General features: G+C 51.3%; 1 protein-coding gene across 1 annotated transcript in view; it reads left to right on the top strand.

The window, feature by feature from the left end:
- ARHGAP23 (Rho GTPase activating protein 23) overlaps positions 1 to 22,456 on the top strand; it is a 71,170-nt gene that overhangs the window by 46,406 nt on the left and 2,308 nt on the right. The window contains exons 16-24 of the mRNA XM_040245542.1: positions 65 to 220; positions 4,543 to 4,621; positions 7,197 to 7,270; positions 7,541 to 7,630; positions 8,295 to 8,420; positions 14,501 to 14,542; positions 15,101 to 15,197; positions 17,193 to 17,224; positions 21,872 to 22,451. Of these exons, the coding sequence (XP_040101476.1) occupies positions 65 to 220; positions 4,543 to 4,621; positions 7,197 to 7,270; positions 7,541 to 7,630; positions 8,295 to 8,420; positions 14,501 to 14,542; positions 15,101 to 15,197; positions 17,193 to 17,224; positions 21,872 to 22,451 (1,276 nt within the window). The remainder of the gene's footprint in view (positions 1 to 64; positions 221 to 4,542; positions 4,622 to 7,196; positions 7,271 to 7,540; positions 7,631 to 8,294; positions 8,421 to 14,500; positions 14,543 to 15,100; positions 15,198 to 17,192; positions 17,225 to 21,871; positions 22,452 to 22,456) is intronic.

Genomic DNA, 22,456 nt, shown 5'->3' with positions numbered 1-22,456 from the left:
TATCCTTTCCAAGAGAATGCTGTTCTTACCCTCCCTAACACCTCTGCCCTGCCTGTGTCTCTAGCGTGTCCCCTTGATCGTGGCTGCATGCTGTCGAATTGTGGAGGCACGGGGGCTGGAGTCCACGGGCATTTACCGAGTCCCAGGCAACAATGCAGTGGTGTCCAGCCTGCAGGAGCAGCTCAACCGTGGCCCCGGGGACATCAACCTGCAGGATGAGGTGAGTGACTCGGGGGTTGGTCCATGGGAGGGGGCCAATGTGGTGTGTTTATTGTACCCTGTGATGTGCCCGGCACTGGGCCAAGACACCAAGATGGGCACGATGGGACTTGCCTTTGCAGACCAGCCGCAGGGCTGGGCCTCACCTGGCTGCAGCCCAACAGGTGGATGCGGTCAGGGCCTGGGAGCCCTGAAGCTGAGGCTGGCAGGTGACAGGTTTTTGGGCCTGGAGGATGAGTAGAGTTCATGAAAGCCAGGGAAAGTCAGGAAAGGGCCCTCCAGGCAGGGAAATGGCCTGGGGAAAGGCGTGGCCCTGAAGGCTTGCTGGCAGTCACCATGCCTTCTCTGTAAAGGGCCAGGTGGCACGTGTTCCAGGCTTTGGTTATGTGGTCTGTTGTACACTCTCCTCCTTGTTCTCTTCCTTCTTCAGCTTCACAATGTTTATTTGTTTATTACTTGTTTTTGGCTATGTTGGGTTTCATCGCTGCCCAGGCTCTTCTCTAGTGCAGCACGTGGGGGCTGCTTTCCAATTGTGGTGTGGGGCTTCTTAGTGCCGTGATTCCTCTTGCTGCATCCCACGGGCTATAGGACTCGTGGGCCCAGTAGTTGCAGCTCCTGGGCTCTAGAGCATAGGCTCAGTAGTTGTGGCACATGGGTTTATTTGTACCACAGCACGTGGGATCGTCCCAGATCAGAGGTTGAACCCACGTCTCCTGCATTGGCAGGTGGGTTCTTTACCACTGAGCCACCAGGGAAGCCCTTCTTCACAACATTTTGAAAATGCAAAACCCATTCTTACCTAGAGGGCCACACAAAAACAGGTCATTGGCTGGATTGACCTACAGGCCATGGTTTGCAGACCCCTGGTTAAAAGAAAGGGCGTATATGGTGTTTGCTGGACTGGCCAGCAATGTGGGTGGCTGATCAGATGAGACAAGACTAGCTTGTGAAGGGATCTGACAACCATATTTAAGAGTTTGAAACATGTTATAATAACAATGGAATATAACCTTTAAAAATTGTGAATCGCTATGCTATACACCTGGGGGCTTCCCAGGTGGCGCTAGTGGTAAAGAACCCACCTGCCAATGCAGGTGATGTAAGAGACGCAAGTTTGATCCCTGGGTCTGGAAGATCCGCTGGAGGAGGGCATGGCAACCCACTCCAGTTTTCTTGCCTGGAGAATCCCATGGACAGAGGAGCCTGGTGGGCTACAGTCCATGGGGTCACGAAGAGTTGGACATGACTGAAGCAACTTGGCACACACGTGCTATACACCTGAAACTTATATAATACTGAGCATCAGTTAGACCTCAGTTTTCACCATGAGACATGTTTAAAGCAGGAAAAAAATTACATAGAAGGACTCTGGTTCAGTTAAGATAGAGGAAGCACATTCTGACCAGTTTTTCCTAGTGATTACATCTAAAAATCCTGGACAGGGTATATAAAGTAAATGTCAAATAACTCTGAAAGCTGGGTAATAGCAGACTGGGGAGGAAGAGTGCAGCCTTCCAGAGGTCAAGGCCATCTAATGAAAACTCCCCAAATGTGTGTCCTGTCTAAAATTGTTTCTGTGCTTTCATTACAACTTGTCCTCATCAGCTATAGAGAGAAACGTTAATGTCTCTGTGCTCATAATCCTGTTTTGGTATTTCCTCCAGAATTCCACTCTATCATCTCTCCTTTCTCTTGTGCTGTGAGCTGAATCATGTCCTCCCAAAATTCATACACTGAAGCCCAAACTGCCAACATGACTGTATTTGGGAGTAGGGTCTATTGAGAGGTAATTATGGTGAAATAAAGTCAAGCTGCGATATGATAGGGTGAGTGTCCTTGTGGAAGGAGACACCGAAGAGCTCCTGTCTTCACCCTCTCCACCTCATGAGGACACAGCAAGAAGGTGACTGCCTGCAAACCAGGAAGAGAGCCCTCACCATAAACTGAATGGGCCGGCACCTGGATCTTAGATTTCCCAGCCTCCAGAGTTGTGAGAAAAGAAATTTCTGTTGTTTAAGCCAAAAAAAAAAAGAGTTTGCAGCAGGTTAAATGTCAATTATATCACAATAAAACTGGGGGAAATATCCACATAAACATTTCCATTTAAAAAAAGAGTTTGCAGTAGGGCCAGTGTTTCCCAGAATCCTAAGGTTCCCCAGAGGTGCTGTGGGAGGCTGAGGGCAGGTCAGGACCTGCATCCCTGCCTGAGCTAGAGTAACCTGCTTTGCTCTGTCTACTTTTTATTTATTTTATCTTTGGCTGTGCTGCGTCTTCGTTGCTTTGGGTGAGCTTTCTCTAGTTGCCGCCAGCAGGGGCTCCTCTTCCTCGTGGTGTGCAGGCTTCTCATTGCAGTGGCTTCTCTCGGTGCGGAGCAGGGACTCCTGGGAACTCAGGCTTTAGTAGCATTGGCTTCCATGGTTGCAGCGCGTGGGCTCAGCAGCCATGGCACACAGGCTTCTTTGCTCCGCATCATGTGGAATCCTCCTGGGCCAGGGATCAAACCTGCTCTCCCCTGAATGGGCAGGCGGTCTCTTCACCACTGGACCACCAGGGAAGTCCTTGTTTTTTTTAATGTCGAGTTTTTTCACATTGGGTTTTCTTGGATCATTTTACTGGACAAAGGAGACTCTGCTGGAAAAGATGTTTCAGAAAACCATGAATTTGGGCAGTAAAGTCCTATGAGTCACATACTCTGAAGCTGTATGTGAAGACATAAGACAGTCTTCCTGCCCTTGGGAAGGAGCTCGGGAGACAAGATGAGCACATGTGAGACAGAGGACGAGAGAAAAGACTGGTTCTCATTAGGGACCAGATTGTTTATCCCAGAGAAGGATCTGAGTGTCAGGACAGAGAGTGGACCCACCTCTTGGGCTTGGCAGTGGGGAGGGTGAGGCCCAGGGCCTAGGACAGAGGGCTTTTAGTGGCTTCACTAAAGCCTTTGACCTTGAGCTAATGGACAGTGGGCAGCCTTGGATGGTTCTTCCGTTGGGAAGGCAGAAACGAGAGTAGGCTTTGAGAAGTAGGGCTTTAGCGTATGCCTAATGGGTATGTGGGCTTCCCTGGTGGCCCAGCTGGTAAAGCTTCGGCCTGCAATGCAGGAGACCCCGGTTCGATCCCTGGGTTGGGAAGATCCCCTGGAGAAGGGAAGGGCTACCCACTCCAGTATTCTGGCCTGGAGAATTCCATGGACTGTATAGTCCATGGGGTTGCAAAGAGTTGGACACAACTAAGCACCTTTCACTTAACTTCAGTGGATGTAAACTAAGGAGGCCCAGAGCAGAATGTCTAGGGAAGAAATAACCCATCTTGTGGGAGAGGGGGTCAGGAGGACTCAGTGGTCCCAGGGGGGTAAGGAGGATGGGAGCAGCTCTAGGACTTGGCTGCACGAGAGGGAAGAAGGAGGGGTAGGAAAGGAGCCAGAAGTTTGAGCTGCAGACTGGTGGTGTCTGTCCCTGGCAGACCTGGGGTGTAGGACAGGAAAGAGGATGTCATATAGCGACCCGTTGCACTTGGGCTTGTCAATGGAAATTCAATTAACTATCAGTTAAGAAGAAAAAAGCAAGCTATGGACCCATTGTAATGAGTACTATATTGCTGAGTTGTGTGTCTTTGCTGGAGGATTCTGTTGCTTTCTGAACATGCGTTATTCTGAGCAGTTCCTATCCAGGGAGGACTTTGCATTGGGTGATGGCGCCCCCTGGTGCACAGAAGGGACATTGACCCAGCTGTTGATTCTCGTGTTCAACAACTGTTTGTTTAGCCCAGTTTCTCAACCTTAACACTTTGGGCAGAATAACTCTTTTTTTGCGGGAGGTTGTCTTGTGCACTGGAGGAAGTTTAGCAGCATCCCAGGCTTCTGTCCGCTCGATGCCAGTGGCGTGCCCCAGTTGTGAAAACCAAACAGTTCCAACGTCCCTTCTTGAGAATTTGTGATTTAGACCAGCAGGAACTGGCACCAGCAGGTCCAATGGGCAGGCTCATGTGGGGGTGGGTTTTGCTTACTTCTGTCCCCCACAGTGCCTGCACCAGGGAAGGTGTGTTCTTTCTGTGGAGGGGCGAATGTCCAAGCCCACTGGGCTGGCTGGAGCAGGGGGCTCTGGGGCTAGGGGCTCAAGGGGCTTAGACCTAGCTGGGGACTCTGTTCTGCTTAATGGGTATTCTTAGCCCAGTGACCCCTGGTCTGGGCAGAGCTGGGTATGGTATCAGTAGATCCTGGAGAAGGCCAGAACCAGGCTGGACTGGGCTCTAGGGCTGGACCAGCATGGAGGCATGGGCACCAGGGCAGAGCCTGACCGCAGCCTTTTGTCTTTGCCCCCTCCCCAGCGCTGGCAAGACCTCAACGTGATCAGCAGCCTGCTCAAGTCCTTCTTCCGAAAGCTACCTGAGCCTCTTTTCACCGACGGTGAGTTGGGGGCGGACGTGGAGGATGGAAGGGGGAGGGAATACCTGTCTATGCTGCATCCTGACTGCTTTTTAAATTGAGTGTGTGGTTTTACTTTGGGGGTTTAATACAAAAGAAACACATGCTTGTAAAAAAAACTTCATCAGTACCGATATAAATAAAGTGAACACAGTCATCTTCCCATTTCCTGTCCACAGAGGTTATCCTAACACTTTCTGGGCATTTACTGTGTGCCATGCACTACTCCCTACAAATCCATGAGTAGGTACTATTATTTCCACCCCATAGATGAAGGAGCTGCTGCACAGAGAGGTTAAGTGACTTGCCCAAGGTCACAGCGGTTGTAAGCGTCAGAGCCAGAATTCGACCCCAGGCATCTGTCCTCAGAGCCTAGCTCCTGGCCGTTTGCTGAGCTCCTTGTTAACAGTGCAGCGTGTTTGCTTCCAGACCCTGTTACACAGGGCTTGTCTTGTGACTCAGCTGATAAAGAATCCTCCTGCAATGTGGGAGACCTGGGTTTGATCCCTGGGTTGGGAAGATCTCCTAGAGAAGGGAAAGGCTACCCACTCCAGTATTCTGGCCTGGGTCGCAAAGAGTTGGACATGGCTGAGTGACTTTCACTTTCCTTTTTCCTCTTACACGTGTGAGAAAAAAGACACATGTGCCTCCATAGGGCTTGCAGTTGGGTGAGTCGAGCGGCGTGCTGGTAGCGGTTTTATCTGGCTCTGAAAGGAGTAAAGCTGTGACGATAGCACTTTCCCGTTTCTATAGTATAGATACTCCTGCCATGGCTGGCTTCAGGATCCCAATCTGCTGTCACCCACATGAGCTGGGACAAGACAGACACAGCCAGTTGTCAGTCCTGTGAGCGAGTGGCTCCGCTGCTTGAGTGGTTCTCAGCAGAAGGAGACTCGTTAATGTTGAGATGCATTCATGTCAGTACAAAGAGCTCGACCTTGTTTTCCTTTTAAATCAACCACATAGTGTTTCCCAGCCTGAATAGACAATAAGTTGTCTAATCACTCCCCTTGTTGTTGTTTGGTTGCTGAGTCATGTCTGACTGTTTGGTACCCCATGGACTGTAGCCCACCAAGCTCCTCTGTCTGTGGGATTTCCTAGCCAAGGATTCTGCAGTGGGTTGCTATTTCCTTCTTCAGGGGCTCTTCCCAAGCCAGGGATCAAACCCATGTCTCCTGCTTGGCAGGCAGATTCTTTACCACTGAGCCACCTAGGAAGCTCAATCACTCCTACTGATGGATATTTAGATTGTCTTCACATTTTTGCTATTTCAATATATGTTATAATGACTTTCCTTGATTGTGTCCCTGCATGCCTGGACCAGGGTCCCAGAGGTAGATTCCTAGACATGGACTTGCTGGGTCAGAGTCCTGGAAAGCATTTTTGAAAGCTAAAGTCAGGTTGCATGCGGGGGAGCTAACCCAAGTTCCCACTGCCACTAGCAGTGTAAGATATTTTACTTTCCCATGTCCCCATCACACTGGATGATGTTATTAATATTTTAAAGTTTTGCTGATCAGAGAGAGGAAATGCATCTCACTATTGTTTTCATTTTCATTTCTGTCATTACTAGGAGATTAACCTTTAATGGATTCTGTACTAAGATACATACATGAACATGAGTGTTTAGGAAGACCTTATGATTATAAAAATATTTTCTTATTTTTCCCAATACTTGAATAAGTATTATTTTTGACTCTGTAATGCAATTAAATTTGTTTGTATTATGTGAGCTAGAAATGGATTTATTTTCCCAACAAAATAGCTAATAGTCCCTGGGACATTATTGACACCACCATCCTTCCCCACTGACTTGAAGTGCTGTCGGGAAGATCCCCTGGAGAAGGGAATGGCAACCCACTCCAGTGTTCTTGCCAGGAGAATCCCATGGACAGAGGAGCCTGGTGGGCTGCAGTCCAGAGGGCCGCAAAGAGTCGGACACACTTTTTCATGTAGATCCACAGGGCCTGTCTCCCTCCTTTCAGTCCTGGCCCTTCGTCCCCTTTCCCTGTCAGCGTCACGTTGCCTGAGCTGTACGATCTTTTTAGTACATCTCAGTGTCTCACAGGGCAGGTCCTCCCTCATCATTCTTCCCTTAGAGAATATTCTTGGCTGTCTTTGCACATTCTCTCATCCAGGTGTATTTCAGGATGAACTTCAGCTCCCTTTTTTAAAGTTCCCCATGGACTTCTTCTGAGGGGAGGTGGGGGAACCCTGATACAGATGGGGAGGGGTGTCTGGAGGCTGAAAGGGCCCTCCCTCTTTCTAGCTAACCTCTCTTCTAACCTCGTGGTGTCCTTGTCTTGGAGCCTGGGGCAGGGACCCCTTCTCCAGGGTCAACAGGCAGCTGAGGTCTCATTTCTTCCCAAACAAGCACCCCTGGGCTACTCCGGGTCAGGCGCACCCCTGAGGGCAGCTGCGGTGGGCTTGGTCACATGGACACAGGGCCCTGGAGCCCCCCTGCCACCAACTGAACAACCTCAGCACAAACACGGCCTCCCCGCAGGGCCTCCTCAGCCTGGAGGCCCCCCTCTCTAAAGAATCCTCACTGTTCTAGACAAATACAACGACTTCATCGAGGCCAATCGCATTGAAGACTCGAGGGAGCGCTTGAAGACGCTGCGGAAGCTGGTAAGGAGAGGGGTTGCTGCTGGGCCAAGGGCAGACTGGACAGGCGAGCGCCGCGGCCCCAGGAGCCCAAGCCCAGTGCCACCAGCTTCCCCTGTGACCTTGGCAAGCCCTTCTCCACTCAGGGCCTCAATTTCTCCATCTACCCATGGGGGACAGTTACAGAGTGGGTTCCAGACCCCCTGAGACATGGCAGTGGAGCCCCTTTGGGGGGCAGTGGGGAGGCGGAAGCCGTCACAGCCTGGTCCCACGCCCCTTCTTTCTCCCACCCAGATCCGGGATCTCCCAGGACACTACTATGAAACACTCAAATTCCTCGTGAGTCATCTGAAGACCATTGCCGACCACTCGGAGAAAAACAAGGTGGGTCCAGCTCCAGTTTGAATTGTGGGGAAGGGAAGCCTAGTGGGGTCTCCTCAGCATATTCTATTCAATAAGCTCCTCCAGGTCAGATAACCTCAAGCTTCACTGGGTCCGCCCTCCGACCTAGTGGGTCCTTCTGTCCCACTGCCCCCACATACTGGCCAGTACTTCTTCCTGAGCTGGCTCCTGAATTTCTGAGGGTCTTCAGAGGCGGAGAGCCTTAGACTCTGTGTCCGGTGGAATCTACCCTCTGACTGAGCTTGGGTCCCTTGTGTTGCGTTTTTGTAAGCAAACCCCTATATCTTCTAGTTCTGCAGGAGGGGAGAATGAGGGGCCATACAGGATTCCTGCCAGTCCAGAACACCCTTGGGACGTCCAGAGGGTCTTCTTTCTGGCCTCTCCCACTGCTAGACAGTATGGGTGTGCAGGTGGGGAACTGCCCACGAGAGCTGGGCCTGGGGTTGAGTGGGGCTAAAATCCGGCCTATTCTCTACTTACCAGGCACCTCCACGTCCAGCAAGGAGGCACATGGCCCCAGGCCAGGACCAGCTCAGGATGTGGTCGGGCTGGGGGCCAGAGGGACCCAGAGTTGGGGAGGCCCAGGGGCCTGGAGGTCAAAGCTCACAGGGATACTAACACCGATCCGCTTCCCTCCCCTGCCCAGATGGAGCCCCGGAACTTAGCTCTGGTCTTCGGGCCGACGCTGGTGAGGACGTCTGAGGACAACATGGCAGATATGGTGACCCACATGCCTGACCGCTACAAGATTGTGGAGACGCTGATCCAGCATGTAAGCGGCCTCCCTGGGCGTTGGCTTCTGCTCGCCGGGTGGGTGTGCCCAGGGAAGGATGTGGAAAATGCTCTGGGGGTGCAGGAGGCCCTTCAGAAGCAGTAGCCTGCATTTTAGGGCCAGGCAGGTATGACTCCTGAATGCCTGTCCCTAGCGGGACAACCAGGAGGCCACTGAGTTTCCAGGATGTGTGTGCAGGTCAGAGGGAGGAGGAAGGTCAGGGAGAGGTGCTGCTGGTTTGGAGGCGGAAGGGGTGAAAGAAGGGGGGTGCCTTCAGAAGGTGACCTGCGGGAGAGGTGTCCAAGCAGAACCGGGCAGACAGGTGGGACAGCACTCTCCTTGCAGGCCCACTGAGGCTTTAGGGGAAAATGGCAATTCCCTGGGGGAAGGGGAGGCGGATACGGTAGGGCGGATGATGGGCTGGGGCAGGATCCTGGCTGCGTGGTCACCTTCCTCCTTAAGGCTGCCTGGAGGCCCCACAAGAGCCTGTGGTTTCTAAGGAGTCGTCTTATTATCCACCACAGGATGAGAACCCAGAATGGCCAGCAGAAGGCGCAGGAGGCTTTTTTTTTTTTAATCTTTTTTTAAGCGCCAAACCCAGGGCAGCACTGCCCCCTTCTGGGGGCACTCAGAGATGTTTTTATGAATCATTGATTTTTCCATTTCCAAATCTTGGTGGGACCTGTGGTTTAACCCACAAAGAATGGAATCAGAACCCTCCTGCCAGGAGAAATAAGATGGGCAACTGGTCAAAAGAAGGGTTTGCTTCCCTGGTGGCTCAGTAGTAAAGAATCCACCTGCTAATGCAGAAGATGTGGTTTTGATCCCTGGGTTGGGAAGATCCCCTACAGTAAGAAATGGCAACCCACTCCAGTATCCTTGCCTGGAAAATCCGACGGACAGGGGAGCCTGGAAGGCCACAGTCCGTGGGGTTGCAGAGACTCGGACACAGCTGAGCACATATACATAACAACAACAGACAACGGAAAGGAACTTCAGCTCCCCCACCTCATAGACACTTTAGGGAAGGGAATAAGCCAGGTCATGTTACTCCCGTTTAACAGATGAGGAAACTGGGGCTCAGAGAGGCAAAGTGATTTCTTTAAGATCACACAGCTGTTAAGTAGCAGCCTCAGGATTTGAAGGCAGGTCTGTCTGACCAACTCCTCTGCTTTACTCCCCACCGGATGGGGGGGGCCGACCCCTGGTTACATCCTGGAGCTGGCTTTTGAGTGACCGAGGTGGTCAGAGTTAGCCGAGTGAGGCCGTAGGTAGACTTTGGTCACGCTGGCTGGCCTTGCCTGCTTCTTTCCTTCCTTCACTGCGTGTCAGAGCTCTGAGCCATAGGAGGGTATGTCAAGGCCTGTTCTCACTCTAACATTGGGACCACCAGCCTAGAGGCCCACTCCAGAGCTGCTGGGGAGGCCAAGGCTGCTGGGCAGTGTCAGGGATCCTGATGAGGCCTTGGTCTAGGGAAGCTTTCCTCCCTTGGAAAAGTTCAGCCCCCCAAACGAGGAACCCATGGAGCCCCCATGAGTGTATGAGGAAGAGAGGGAGAGTGGCCCCCTGACTCCTAGCGAAGTCCAAAGAAGCCCAAAGCCTTGGTCAAATGGAGTGTCAGGACCTTCAGGGAGATGGGAGGCCCAAAGTGTGTCCATTTTCCCTACCCTAGGGTCTCAGGGGGACATCCCTAGTCAGTGGCAGCATCTTTTCTGGGTAGGGTGGGCGAAGTGGAGTACATTGGTTTCCTTCATAGGTGTAATCCCAGCACTGACCCTGTGCCTGGAGTAGAGTGAACCCTCGGTATTTGTTGAATGAATGAATGAATGAATGAATGAATTGTTGTTGAGATTTGCCAGTCTGGGCATTCCCACTGAGGAAATCATTTCTGGGGAATCACCAAACATGTACCTCTCCATTTTCTGCCCCGTTGGCACTAAAGTAATCAGCCCTGGATGACTGTCAGCTGTCAAGAGAGTGAGCTGCCTCTTCATTCACAATGAGCCCACCCACCCAAGCTGGCCAGGGTCTGTCTAGCACAGAGACTCTTGAGCCAGGGTAATCCCACTAGAGTCCCGAGCCCAGGCAGGGCAGAGCTTGTGGCAGCAGTTGCTCTGGCTCTGAGCTCCTGGCCAGTGAGTGGGTGGGTGGAGTTCGTGGGTGACATGACCTCCCATCCTGCTGGGAGTTTCAGTTGTGACCACCCCTGCCTCCCTGCCTGGGGCTCCTGTGTTCCATGGAATTTTTGGACAGCAGAGCTGGAAGGGGCCTTAAGGTATGAGACCTGACCTTGCATTGTACAGAGGGTGGAAACCGAGGCTTGAAGAGGAATGGTGACTTGCTCAGGGTCCCACAGCAAGATATGGCCGAGTTATGAGCAAACCTAAGTTTCAGCCACCCGGCAGCAAGTCGCCAGCCAGCTCATACCCATGGTTACTAAGCCGGCTGAAACCAAAACAAAGACCATGCCGAGGCATTTGTTCATTTATTCACTCAGCAAACGTGGTGATTCCCACTGTGCGTGCACTGGAACTTCTCAACCCAGCACTAGTGACCTTTGGGGCCAGATCATTATTTGTTGAGGGCTGTCCTGTGGCTGATAATATGTTTCGTGGCATCTCTTGGCCAGATGCCAGGAGCCTCCCTCCACTTGTGACAATTGAAAATGTCTCCAGACGTCACCAAATGCCCCCTTGGAAGGGCATAGTCACCCCAGTTGAGAAGTACTGATGCAGGGGCTCAGGATACTGCCCCTGGAGCCAGTCTGCCTGAGGCTGCACCCTGGTTCTGCCCCTTATATGCTGTGGGGCCTTGAACAAGTTAGTTACCCTTTTTGTGCCTGTTTCCTCACCTGTTTGTTGCACAGTGCTATTGTGAGAGTTGCATGGGTTATTATCTGTAAGGCACTTGAAATGGTGCCTGGCCGGTAGTAAGTGTTATATAAGGGTTAGCTTATTAATCACCATTGTCATCATCACCATCATTATCATTGTTCCATACCAGAGGCAAATGCAGGTGCTGGCGACACAGCAAGGAACGGAACTCAGACCCTCCTCTGAAGGCACGCTGCCCAGTGAAGGCAGCACTTCTCCATGCTCTGGGCTATGTCCAGGGAAGCCACATGGAAGGACCCAGCCCAGCCCTGGGTGCAGGGCTGCGACCAGAGTCAGGGAGTTCCTGAAAGACACTAGGGTTAGCCAGGCAGAGAAGGGAGAATGAGCATTCCAGGCAGAGGGAACAGCATGTGCAAAAGCAGGGTGGCCTGAGCTAGTGTGAATTCTTCCAGAGAACCGCGGGCCATCCGGAAGCTTCCTGTAGACTTCCAGAAGCTTCCTGTAGCCTTCTGGGTTCTCAGAGCACTTTCAGGTTCTCTTAAACCTGAGTTAGAGGCTGGGTTTTTAGGGCTGCTTCTGGACCGTCTGTCTCTAGGGACTGCACCTTTTAGTAGTAGCTGACATTTATTAGACACTAATGTGTTGTGCTAAGTGCTTCACATACAGTATTTCTTTTTTGCTTTTTTTAAAATTAAGATGTATTGACGGATTAGTTTCAAGTATACAAAATGATGATTCAGTATTTGTATAGACTGTGAAATGATCAGCATGATAAGTCTAGTTAACATCCAACACCATAGGTAGAAAATTTTTTCTTTGATGAAGGCTTTTAAGATCTACTCTCTTAGCATCTTTGAAATATACAATATAGTATTATTAGCTATAGTCACCATGATTACATCTTCACGACTTATTTATTCATTTTACAATTGGAAATGTATACCTTTTGACCACCTTTGCCCATTTTAGTCACCTCCCCATCCCTTTTCCTCTGGCAGCCAACAATCTGTTGTCTGTATCTATGAGCCTGGATTATTTTTTTTTCAAATTCCACTTGTAAGTGAGATCTTACAGTATTTGTCTTTCTCTGCCTGACTTTGAATTTCACTTAGCATAATGCCCTCAGGGTCCATCCGTGTTGCTTCAAATGGCAAGGTGTCCTTCTTTGTTATTGTTGGATAATATTCCACTGTGTATATATACTGCATTTTCTTTATCCATTCATCCACTGATGGACACTTAGGTTGCTTCCATGTCTTAGCTATGGTAAATAAGGCTGCAACAAACAGGGAGGTGCATATATGTTTTCATTTCCTTCAGATAAATGCCCAGAAGTGGATTTTCTGGATCATATGGTAATTCTATTTTTAATTTTTTGAGAAGCCTCCGTACTGTTTTCCATAGTGCCTGCACCACTTTACATTCCCACCAACACGGCACAAGAGTTCCCTTTTTGCCACATCCTCGCCAACACTTGTTATTTCTTGTCATTTTGATAATGGCCATACAGTATTTTATTTTAATCCTCAGCACAGTTCTCAAAGTAGATACTCATGTATCATGCCCATTTTAAAGATAAGTAAGTAGACTCAGAGAGGTGGTTCACCTGAGAAACTGGAGCCCGGAGTGACTGCTCCAGAGTTTGCATTTCCCCTTCGTCGTCTCTCTTTTTTCCTCTGTCTCTTCCTTGTTCCTGTTCTGCGCTGCTTATTTGAGTTAATCATATTCCTGATTATGATGAATAATAACTGAGGTTCATGACCCAAGATCATAATCAACTTTGCAAGTCTCCTTGTTTCCTCCCTTCATTCCAAAGCCCACTCTGCAGCCCCCAATAATTACCACTCTAATAGGCTAACGTGTGTCTTTTCAATCCACCTACATGCTAATTTTAAGTATAAAGATATCCGTAAATGTAAATAAGACTCCGTGTGTTTTAACTTTCAGTTAGTGAGCTTAGCTCATTTACTTTTTTTAATTTCTGTACTGTTAGGACTTATTCCTGCCATCTTAAATGGCGTCTCCTGTCTAGTACATTTTCATTTTATTTGCTTTTTTGGGTCTTTCCTACCTTTGTATGGGTTGATTTTATTTTCCTGATATAAAACTTACACAATTTATAAAATCCATACTTAAGTTGAATGATACAATTGCAAAAAGCCTGTAGTCATGTTTAATTTTTACTATCAATTTCTAAAGTTTATCAGTAGCCACGTCTTCCTTCCACCACATCTAAGAGTCAAGTACCTTACTATATTTTCACCTGTCACTGGTTCCTCCTTATGAATTTGAAGTCCACATTGTCATGGGTATACTTGGTGTCTGTGTGTATATGTATGTGTGCCATCATTGCTTAGTTTGATAACAATTGACTTTTCTACACTATTATCCATCCTTACTTCTTAGAACTTCCTATTCTTTCCTGGATTTATTTCTTTATTTGCTCATGTGTTCAACTAAGAGAAACTTCATGTAGCAAACTTTCTGATGTGTTAGAATAGCTTTATTTCACACTCAAATTTAAATGAGAGTTTAGCAAGATATAAAATTCTAGATTCAAAATCTCTTAAATTTTAGTTCAGAAACACATCAAAAATATTACTTTCATGTCATCTTGTATCTGTTGCTGCCAAAAGTTCTAGTTAAGGCTGACACCTGTTCACGTGTAAGCAATGTTTTTGTTTTTCAGAAAACTTTTAGGGTGTTATCATCAAGATTCTCAAGTTTCACAAAATATATTTGAGTTGGATTTTTATTTTCTATTCTGTTTGGCATGTATGAGAACACCCTTGCCTGCCTGACCCTCGGGGAACCTCCTGACACCTCACTGTAGGCGCTGGCCTTGTCTGGGGTTGGGGGCACCAACCCTGTTAGTGTGGAGCCCATCCTGGTGAGATACACATGGCCGCAGGGGCTGGCCTTCTCCTTGCAGCGGAACTCGCTGGCACTAGATGGCGCTGCTGCACCCCTTCTTCTGGTTTGCAATAGGGAGTGGCTGAGGTGATGCGCAGGGACTGTGCGTGGTGAAAAACAGGCAGAGAGAAGCTGTCCTGAGCCGGGCATGTCTCTGTGCTCGGACCCTCTCCCACTCCAGGCTGTGTTTCCTTTCCACACTGGGTCCCAACTTTTCCATCAGGTGCCTGAGTGGGTCCTCTGAACCCAGCAGTTTGGGAGCTCTTGTCTCCCTGTCTTCCCTTTAGCTCCTTCCCACGCTGATTCCAGCACTTCCTTTTGTCTCCTCTGCAGTCAGACTGGTTCTTCAGCGACAGCGAGGACAAGGGAGAGAGAGTGAGTGACGCAGAGGGGCCGTGGGGTGGGGTCAGGTTGGTGGTGGGCCCTCATCCCAGGCGGGTGGGGTGGGCAGCAAGTCTGAAGCGGGAGAAGGTTCCTGCCCTTGGGACATCCCAGTCTGATGGAGGAAGCATAGACGCTCTTCTCAGGAGCCTCCAGTCTGATGGGAGATATAGTCCTCGCTTTCATGAACCCCAAGTCTGAGGGGGATATAGAGGCCGTGCCCTAAGGAATCTGAGTCCAGTGGCAAAGGCAGACCATGCCCTCCACTCTTATGGGGATAGAGGGCTTAGGCAGGTCCAGTCTGATGGAGGAGACACAGATCCTGCCCTCAGTGGAGGAGCAGCGCGGCCTGTAGGGTTCCACCAAGGCGCTGGGGACGGCAGGGACATGTGGGACTGCCCTGGAGTCACTGGCTGATGAGGGGGACACGCCCTGAGCTGGTGAGCCCGTCTGATGGAGGGGACCTGCACCCTGTCTTCAGGGTTCCCCATTCCGAGGGGTCTGCAGTCACCCATCTGAGGCTGTAGGGCCTGACCCTCCTCCTGTTTGCAGACCCCCGTGGATGACAAGGAGCCTCAGTCAGTGCCAAACATCGAGTACCTCCTGCCTAACATTGGCAGGACAGTGCCGCCTGGAGAGCCAGGCTCAGGTGAGAGCATGGGCCCAGGAAGGGGTGGAGAGGCCGTGGGATCTGCATTCCTGGGGGCCCCAGATGCCTGGCCAGGCGCCCGGCTGCCCTGCTCGTGCCCCACGGGGCCCCTCCCTGCCCCCACCACTGGGCTGGGCTGTGGCGGGGGTTTCCGCCTCCTCGGCTGCCCTGGGCTGGGTAGGAGCTTTGTTTTCACCGGTTTCTTTCCTGAGCTTTTTGTTTCTCGAGGGCTGTGTCCTGGGCACGTGCCTCTTTTTAATTTTTCTTCCTTTTCTCCTTGCACCCCTCCCCCCTCCTCCCTCTTCTTCCTGTGCTCTCCTCCCATCCCCTGGATCCTGCTCTTCTCTTCTCCTCCCTTCCCTCCTCCAGCGGACCTGTTGGAGATTTAAAGGGTACAGTGTGGCATTGCAACCTCGGTCACTAACAGTGGCGGGTGATTATAAGAAGGCTGGGCAGGCACGGGGTGCGGGGCAGGCAGAGCCATCTGGGGCGTTGAGGACCTCTCCCTGACTGTCCAGCTCCCCACGCTTGTTAACAGCGTACCGACCTCCCATCTGAAAGCCCCTTCTCAGGAGGCAGGAAGCACTTGCTAGAGCCAAGTTGGGGCCCCTTGCCAGGAAGCCTGGGCACCACACGGCTGCCTCCCACATCCCCCCTGCCTCCCCACTCTATGACTTTCTCTCTGTGCTGAGCTCAGCCACTTCTGATTATCTGGGTAGAGGAGGCTTGGCTGGTAGTGGGACCCAGCATCTCCAGACTTCAGTGATGCCACCCCAGAGGCCTCTGTACATCGATAGCTCCTGTGTCAGCCGCCTCTGAAGGCTGGCTCTTCCTGTTCCCGAAATCAGAGCCCCTGGTCACTCAGCCCCTAAGTCCTGCTCCCAGGCCTCTGGCTGTCATAGTAGAGGAGTCCAGGGCCAAAAGGGTACCTTCTGGCTCTAGCCACTAACTCCTCCCACTCTGTGGGTGACCTCCCCCCTTGTGTCTGTGACAGAGGCATAGCACAGCACCCGTAGTTGCAAGAGGCAGGCTGGGGAGGGGGCCAGAGGATGTGGGGGTGCAGATGGCCAAGAGGAGCCCCCCGTCTCTTCTAATCACCTGCTGCCACTCTCCTGCCCGTGTGAGTCGCTGTGTGGTCAGCCCGTCTGCTCTTCTCACTGTGTGCGGGGGAGGGCTGGGGAGGAGGCACCTAACTTGCTTGCTGGAGAGTGTGGATTAACCGCACCTGCCCCCCTTCACACCCCTAGAGATCCTTGGGTGGGCCTGCTCCCTCCCCAGTCCTGGGGACAGCACTGCAAGACTTATTTCTGGGTCCTTCCCCACCCCATTGTTAATAAGGGAGTGGAACCCACATTCCTTCATAACTCTGATAATAAACAGGGGCTTTGCCCCTGAGGACAGCCTGATCTCTGGTCTGGAGGTAGACGCTTTCCAGGCTGTAATCACCAGCCCTCGCTACCTCCTGCCCCGCTCATTTCCTGTCTGCCCTGTACCCCATCATTCACGTGGTCCCTCTGCCCTCTCATGTCCCTGAAGTTGGGGGTAAGGGTAGATATAGAGCGCCCCTCTCTGTGCACTGTGTGGTCTCCATTTCTCCAGAGCATCTGTGATTTGCTGTGTGTTGTGGTGGTTTCTGTGAACTGCATCTGATGTTTCACATTTTCTCTCTAGTGCTTCAGAGTAACAGGGACAGGAGGGGAGGGAAGAGGCCAAAGAAAAATCCGCCTTGCCCTTAACCCTGGGCAAATGCAGGTCCAGGGGCCTGATGTCACTTCCTGCCTCAAAAGGAAGTGGTGATTGACATCCTTCTCCGCTCCATCCTTATCCCCCAGGAAATGACATCAGAAGTCCACCACGCTCCCAGGACCTGGGGAGAGCTCAGGTTTCTGAACTCCCTGGTTTCTGAAGCCTTTGAGGAGAGGGAATTTTGTTCACAAGAACCAGCCTTCTCTTGCCCAATCCAACTTTCATTTTTCTTTTGTTTCTCACCAACAGATTCCACCACCTGTAGTTCAGCCAAGTCTAAGGTAAGTGCCACAGCGATTCTGAAAGTTATATCTCTGTACAAGCCAGCCCATTTGCTTTTTGGTCACAACAGTTGGGAGAGTTGTGATTAGAAACCTTGAAGATTATTAGTCACTGGGAAGGAAAGTGGGAAACACCTGAGTGTCCAAGGTAAGCTGAGGTCACTTACCTTGGCAGTGCTTGGGGGGATAACTGATGAAGTAGAGGCTCTGGCTTGGGAGTTTGGTGGCCTGAGGCAGTGTTGCCTACTGGTTAGGAGCACAGACAGTTGTGGGCCTGCGTCCTGGCTCCACCACTTGGTAGCTTTGGGACATTAGGCAAGTTATTTAACTTCTTTAAGATCCTCAGCTTCCTCATACTATTTATGAGGATAATATCTACCCTCATAAATGGGGTTAACAACAACTATAAGTGATATAATGATTGTTTTTAAGGTCTTTGCAGAGCCCAAAGCAAATGAAGGGAAATAATAAAGATAAGAACAGAAATCAATGAAATTGAAAACAACGAAGCCTAAGCTGGTTCTCTGAACCAGGTCTCATAGGCAGCTAGTTGCCTGTTCCAGAGCCTGCCCAGTAGGGCAAGGATGCCTGCCTCAGATGAGCCCTGCCTGACTATTAGGTTAGAGCTTGCGGCCATAACAAAATGCCACCTACTGGGTGGCTTAAACAAAAATTCATTTTCTCACAGTTCTGGAGACTAGAAGTCCAAGATCAAGGTGTTAGCATGGTCAGTTTCTGGTGAGAACTGTCTTCCTGGCTTGTAGATGGCTGCCTTCTCACCATGTGAGAAAGAGAAAGTGAACAGGTGTGTGTGTGAGACAAAGAGCAAGCTCTCTGGTTTCTCTGCTTATAAGGGCACTAATGCAGCCATAAGGGCCCCACCCTCATGACCTCATATAAACCAAATTACCTCCCAAATGCCCCAAGTACCATAACACTGGGGGCTTAGGGCTTCAACATATGGATTTGGTGGGGGGCACAGTTCTGTCCATAGTAGTCGGTGAAATCAGCTAAATGTTGTCCAGTCAAACTGGGCTTATTTCTTTCCGAATCTCTAAGCACTGGCTGAGTCCCAGCAAAATCAGTGTGCCTGACACCAAGCAATTATGTTATCTAGTCATTATATATTAACATATATGTACATATATATTCATTATTTATATATTCATTATATATTCATTAGTTCATTGTATGTCAGATGGAAGCCCAGAAGGAAGGAAGCCTGCTCTAGTCTAGTGCAGAAGTCCACTGTAACCTCTCCATAGAGCCTCTGCTTGCACACCTCTGGCGACAGGGAGCTCACTGGATCACAAGACTTCTTTGGCAGGGAGCAAATTATAGTGACCTGAATATAGTTCCTTGTCACCTCCACCCCTTGCTCATGCCAGACCCCTGGTTTCCTGTAGCCTCTTCTGGACTGACCCCTCAACCTTTATGTGAACCTGCCGACCTCTATATTCCCTAGAAGTGACCATTCTGACCTCATTGCTTCTGTAACTCGCCAGGATGAGAGTGTAATTTGATCAGATGAACCCAGCGGTCTCTCAAGCACAGGCCAGGAAGGAAGGCCAGGGAAGAGGCCCCCATGCACCTCACGCTGGTTGTAGCAGTGCTGCAGCTCACACAGCTTCAGGCAGTGCCTTCTAGAGTCACACAATGTGGGCAGCCATGGCCCAGGAGCTACAGGCCTGTGAATCCTGAATCCCTGGCAGACTCCGGTTTTCTCAGAGCTAACTGGTGTGAGAGAGGGCGGTGGTCCTGGGAGGCAGTGCTGTGTCTCCGTCCCCTGCAGGCAGACCTCGTTTTCTTACACTTTCCTTTGTGCTTTACGGCTATTGCACTTTAAAAAAAAAAAAACCAAATTGAATGTTTGTGGCAACACTATGTTGAGCAAGTCTATTGACACCATTTTTCCAACAATATTTGCTCACTTTGTGTCTCTGTTCACACTTGGATAATTCTTGGGCTGTTTCAAACTTTTTCATGATAATTATATTCGTTATGGTGTTCTGTGATCAGTGATCTTTGATGTTACTTTTCCAAAAAGATTATGACTCCCTGAAGGCACAGGTATTGTTTAGTGTTTTTCAGCAATGAAGTATTTTTAAATTAAGGTACGTACACTTTTAGACACAGTGTTAGTGCACACTTAATAGACTGCTGTGTGAACATAACTTTCATATGCTTTGGAAAACCGAAAAATTCATGTGACTCGCTTTATTGTGGGATTTGCCTTATTGCTGTAGTCTGGAACTGACTGAGCCTGCAGTGTCTCTGAGGTGTGCCTGTTACACTGTGCCTGCAACAGGAGGTGGCCTGTGAGAGGGGTGGCAGGGCAGGTCATTCGTTCCAGCCCAGCAGGGGACCAGTCCCAGCATCTGCTTCTACTGAGCCTCCTGCGTTCGTTCACCTATTTGTTTAATCACTTAACATTTCTCGAGTGCCTGTTATGTGACAGGCACTGTGCTAGGAGTCATGGATGCAAACACGAGCCACGCGACCTTGCTCTCAAAGGACTCAGGGTTTGATACAGATGAGGTGGAAACAAAGCTATTCTGATGTGAGAAAGAGCTGCTGTATGTGTATTTTCAAAGGTCTATGGAACAGGTAGAGAAGGGATTTCCCAGCTCAGCCAAAGGGAGAGCTGGGTGGGAGGCTGCTGCACAGAGGAAGCTGTGTTTGCGTTGCGCCCAGTAGGTGGACTTAGGAGTTCATCCCATAAATAGGGTGGGGAGGGGGGTGCGACTAAGGGCTGCCAGTGTTAAAGTGCAAGGCCTATCAAGGGAAGGGTCTGAATCGCCTGAGTGACAGCTGTGTTCAGTTGGGGTCAGGGCAGAGGGGCCTCAGGCAGGTTGTGAGGGCCCTGTGTCTGTGCTTTATCCTCATGGGGGTCTCGTCCTGCAGAGGCCGGAAGCAGTCGGATTCTTGCCTTGCCTTAGAAGGACTGACTGAGGATGAGGGCCTAGGATGAGGCAAGGGTGGAGGCAGGGAGTCCTATTTGGAGAGGGCAGAAAGGTCTAGAAAAGGCAGAGTGAGGGTCTGAACACAGCATAATGGGGATGAACCACTTTGGGAGTCATTTCTGGAGAATCTAGAGGGAGGAGGGGAGAGGGAAGAATTAAAGTCACCTGCATGTTGGCAGTCTAGGGCAGGGGTAGGGAATATAATGTGGCTCCAGATAGGTGAGTTTCAGGTGTTGGCAGACCCCTTGGTAGAGGCAGATTTGCAGTTGGAAGAGGAGTTCTGGATGGAGCTCGAGAAATAAAGAATTTGGTGTTGGAGAGGGAGACCTCGGGGGCAGGATATTCCCGGGAGAGAGAAGAAAAAAGGTGCTGAGAACAGAGCCCTGAGAACATGGCTTCTTAAGGGGTAAGAAGAGGAAAACAAGCCTCCCAGGAGACAGAGGAGAGGCCAGAAAGGCAGGATTAAAAACCAGGTGGAGGAGGCAGTGATGGGCAGCTTGGGCTCTGCTAGAGGATCATGGAAGGCCAGGACCAAAAAACACCCACGGGCTCAGCAGTGAGAACAGTGGCAGAAAGCTGCCCACGTTGCAGCTGTAAATCACAATTTGGGAGTGGCTTCAATCCAAACCATCAGGTTGTGCAGGATTCTTAAGCCACTTTTGGCAGCAGAACTGGTGGTTGGATTGATCTAGAGTTGGGGATTGTGGAGGTGGAGAGCTGGTGGGAAAAAGTGAAAATGTTAGTCACTCAGTCCTGTCCGACTCTTTGCGACCCCATGGACTGTAGCCCTCTGTTCGTGGAATTCTCCAGGCAAGAATACTAGAGTGGGTGCCATTCCCTTTTCCAGGGGATCTTTCTGACCCAGGGATCCAACCTGGGTCTCCTGTGTCGCAGGCAGATTCTTTACCATCTGAGCCAACAGCGGGGTGCTGGTGGGACCACAGAAATGCTTAGGGTGTGATGGGAAGGGACATGAACTTGGGTGGGTTGCCACAGAGAGGCTGTTCCTACTGAGTAAGTGGAAAGGCAGGTTTCCTGGTGAGACTGAGTGGAGAGGAAGGGAAGGAAGAGTTATGGTCAGAGAAAGGTGCAGGCTCTGGTACCATAACCCGGGATAGTATAGGCGAAATGGGTTCAAACCGTCAAGTGTCATTTCGCTGTTTAGATCTGTTAAGTGGGTTGCCATTTCCTTCTCCAATGCATGAAAGTGAAAAGTGAAAGTGAAGTCGCTCAGTCGCAACTGACTCTTAGAGATCCCATGGACTGCAGCCTACCAGGCTCCTCCGTCCATGGGAGTTTCCAGGCAAGAGTACTGGAGTGGGTCGCCAGTGCCTTCTCCAATTAGTAGAGCTTGAGTCTAAAAGGATTTATGCGACACTGGATGTGGAGAATGGAATGAAAATTGGGGCGAGGTGAGAAACCAGCCCCCAGCTCGCAGGAAAAAGCTGAGAGTCTGGATTAGGACCAGAGGAGGCGCCAAGGAGGCTTCAGAATTGAGGGGGCGGGGGTGGTAGGCTCTAGAGCGGATCTGGTTGGGACAGCCGTCCGGGGGTAAACAGCGGACGGTGCCGGTGGGGGTGCTGGGCTTGGCTTGGCCCTGTCAAGATTAGGTGCTGTGGTATGGGGGATGTAGGGGCTGGAGCTTGGAGGGCGCCCCCGGCACACTGACCTGTCTCCCGCACAGGGCTCATGGGCCCCCAAGAAGGAGCCGTACACCCGGGAGATGCTGGCGATCTCCTTCATCTCGGCGGTCAACCGCAAGCGGAAGAAGCGGCGGGAGGCGCGGGGACTGGGCAGCAGCACAGACGACGACTCGGAGCAGGAAGCGCACAAGCCTGAGGCGGGGGCGCCGGCGCCGCGGGCCCAGGACCGGCCGGAGGGGCAGCGGCCGGGAGCCGCCGCCCCCGAGGCCCCCGGACGCCTCAGCCCCCCGGCGGCGCCGGAGGAGCGGCCGGCCGCGGACACGCGCTCGATCGTCTCGGGCTACTCCACCCTGTCCACCATGGACCGCAGCGTGTGCTCGGGCGCCGGGGGCCGGCGGGCGGGCGCGGGGGACGAGGCGGACGACGAGCGCAGCGAGCTGAGCCACGTGGAGACGGACACGGAGGGCGGCGCGGGGCCCGGGGGGCGCCCGGCGCGCCGGCCCTCGTTCAGCTCGCACCACCTGATGCCCGGCGACACCCTGGCGCGGCGCCGCCTGGCCCGGAGCCGCGCGGACGGCGAGGGCGCGGGCGCGGCCGCCGGGCTGCCGGGCTCGGCCTCGTCTAGC

Source organism: Oryx dammah, unplaced genomic scaffold, assembly GCF_014754425.2.
Source record: "Oryx dammah isolate SB20612 unplaced genomic scaffold, SCBI_Odam_1.1 HiC_scaffold_8, whole genome shotgun sequence".
In the NCBI taxonomy this organism is placed as follows: Eukaryota; Metazoa; Chordata; class Mammalia; order Artiodactyla; family Bovidae; genus Oryx; species Oryx dammah.
Note: the sequence above shows the minus strand (reverse complement) of the source record. Positions and strands in the feature narration are given on the sequence as shown.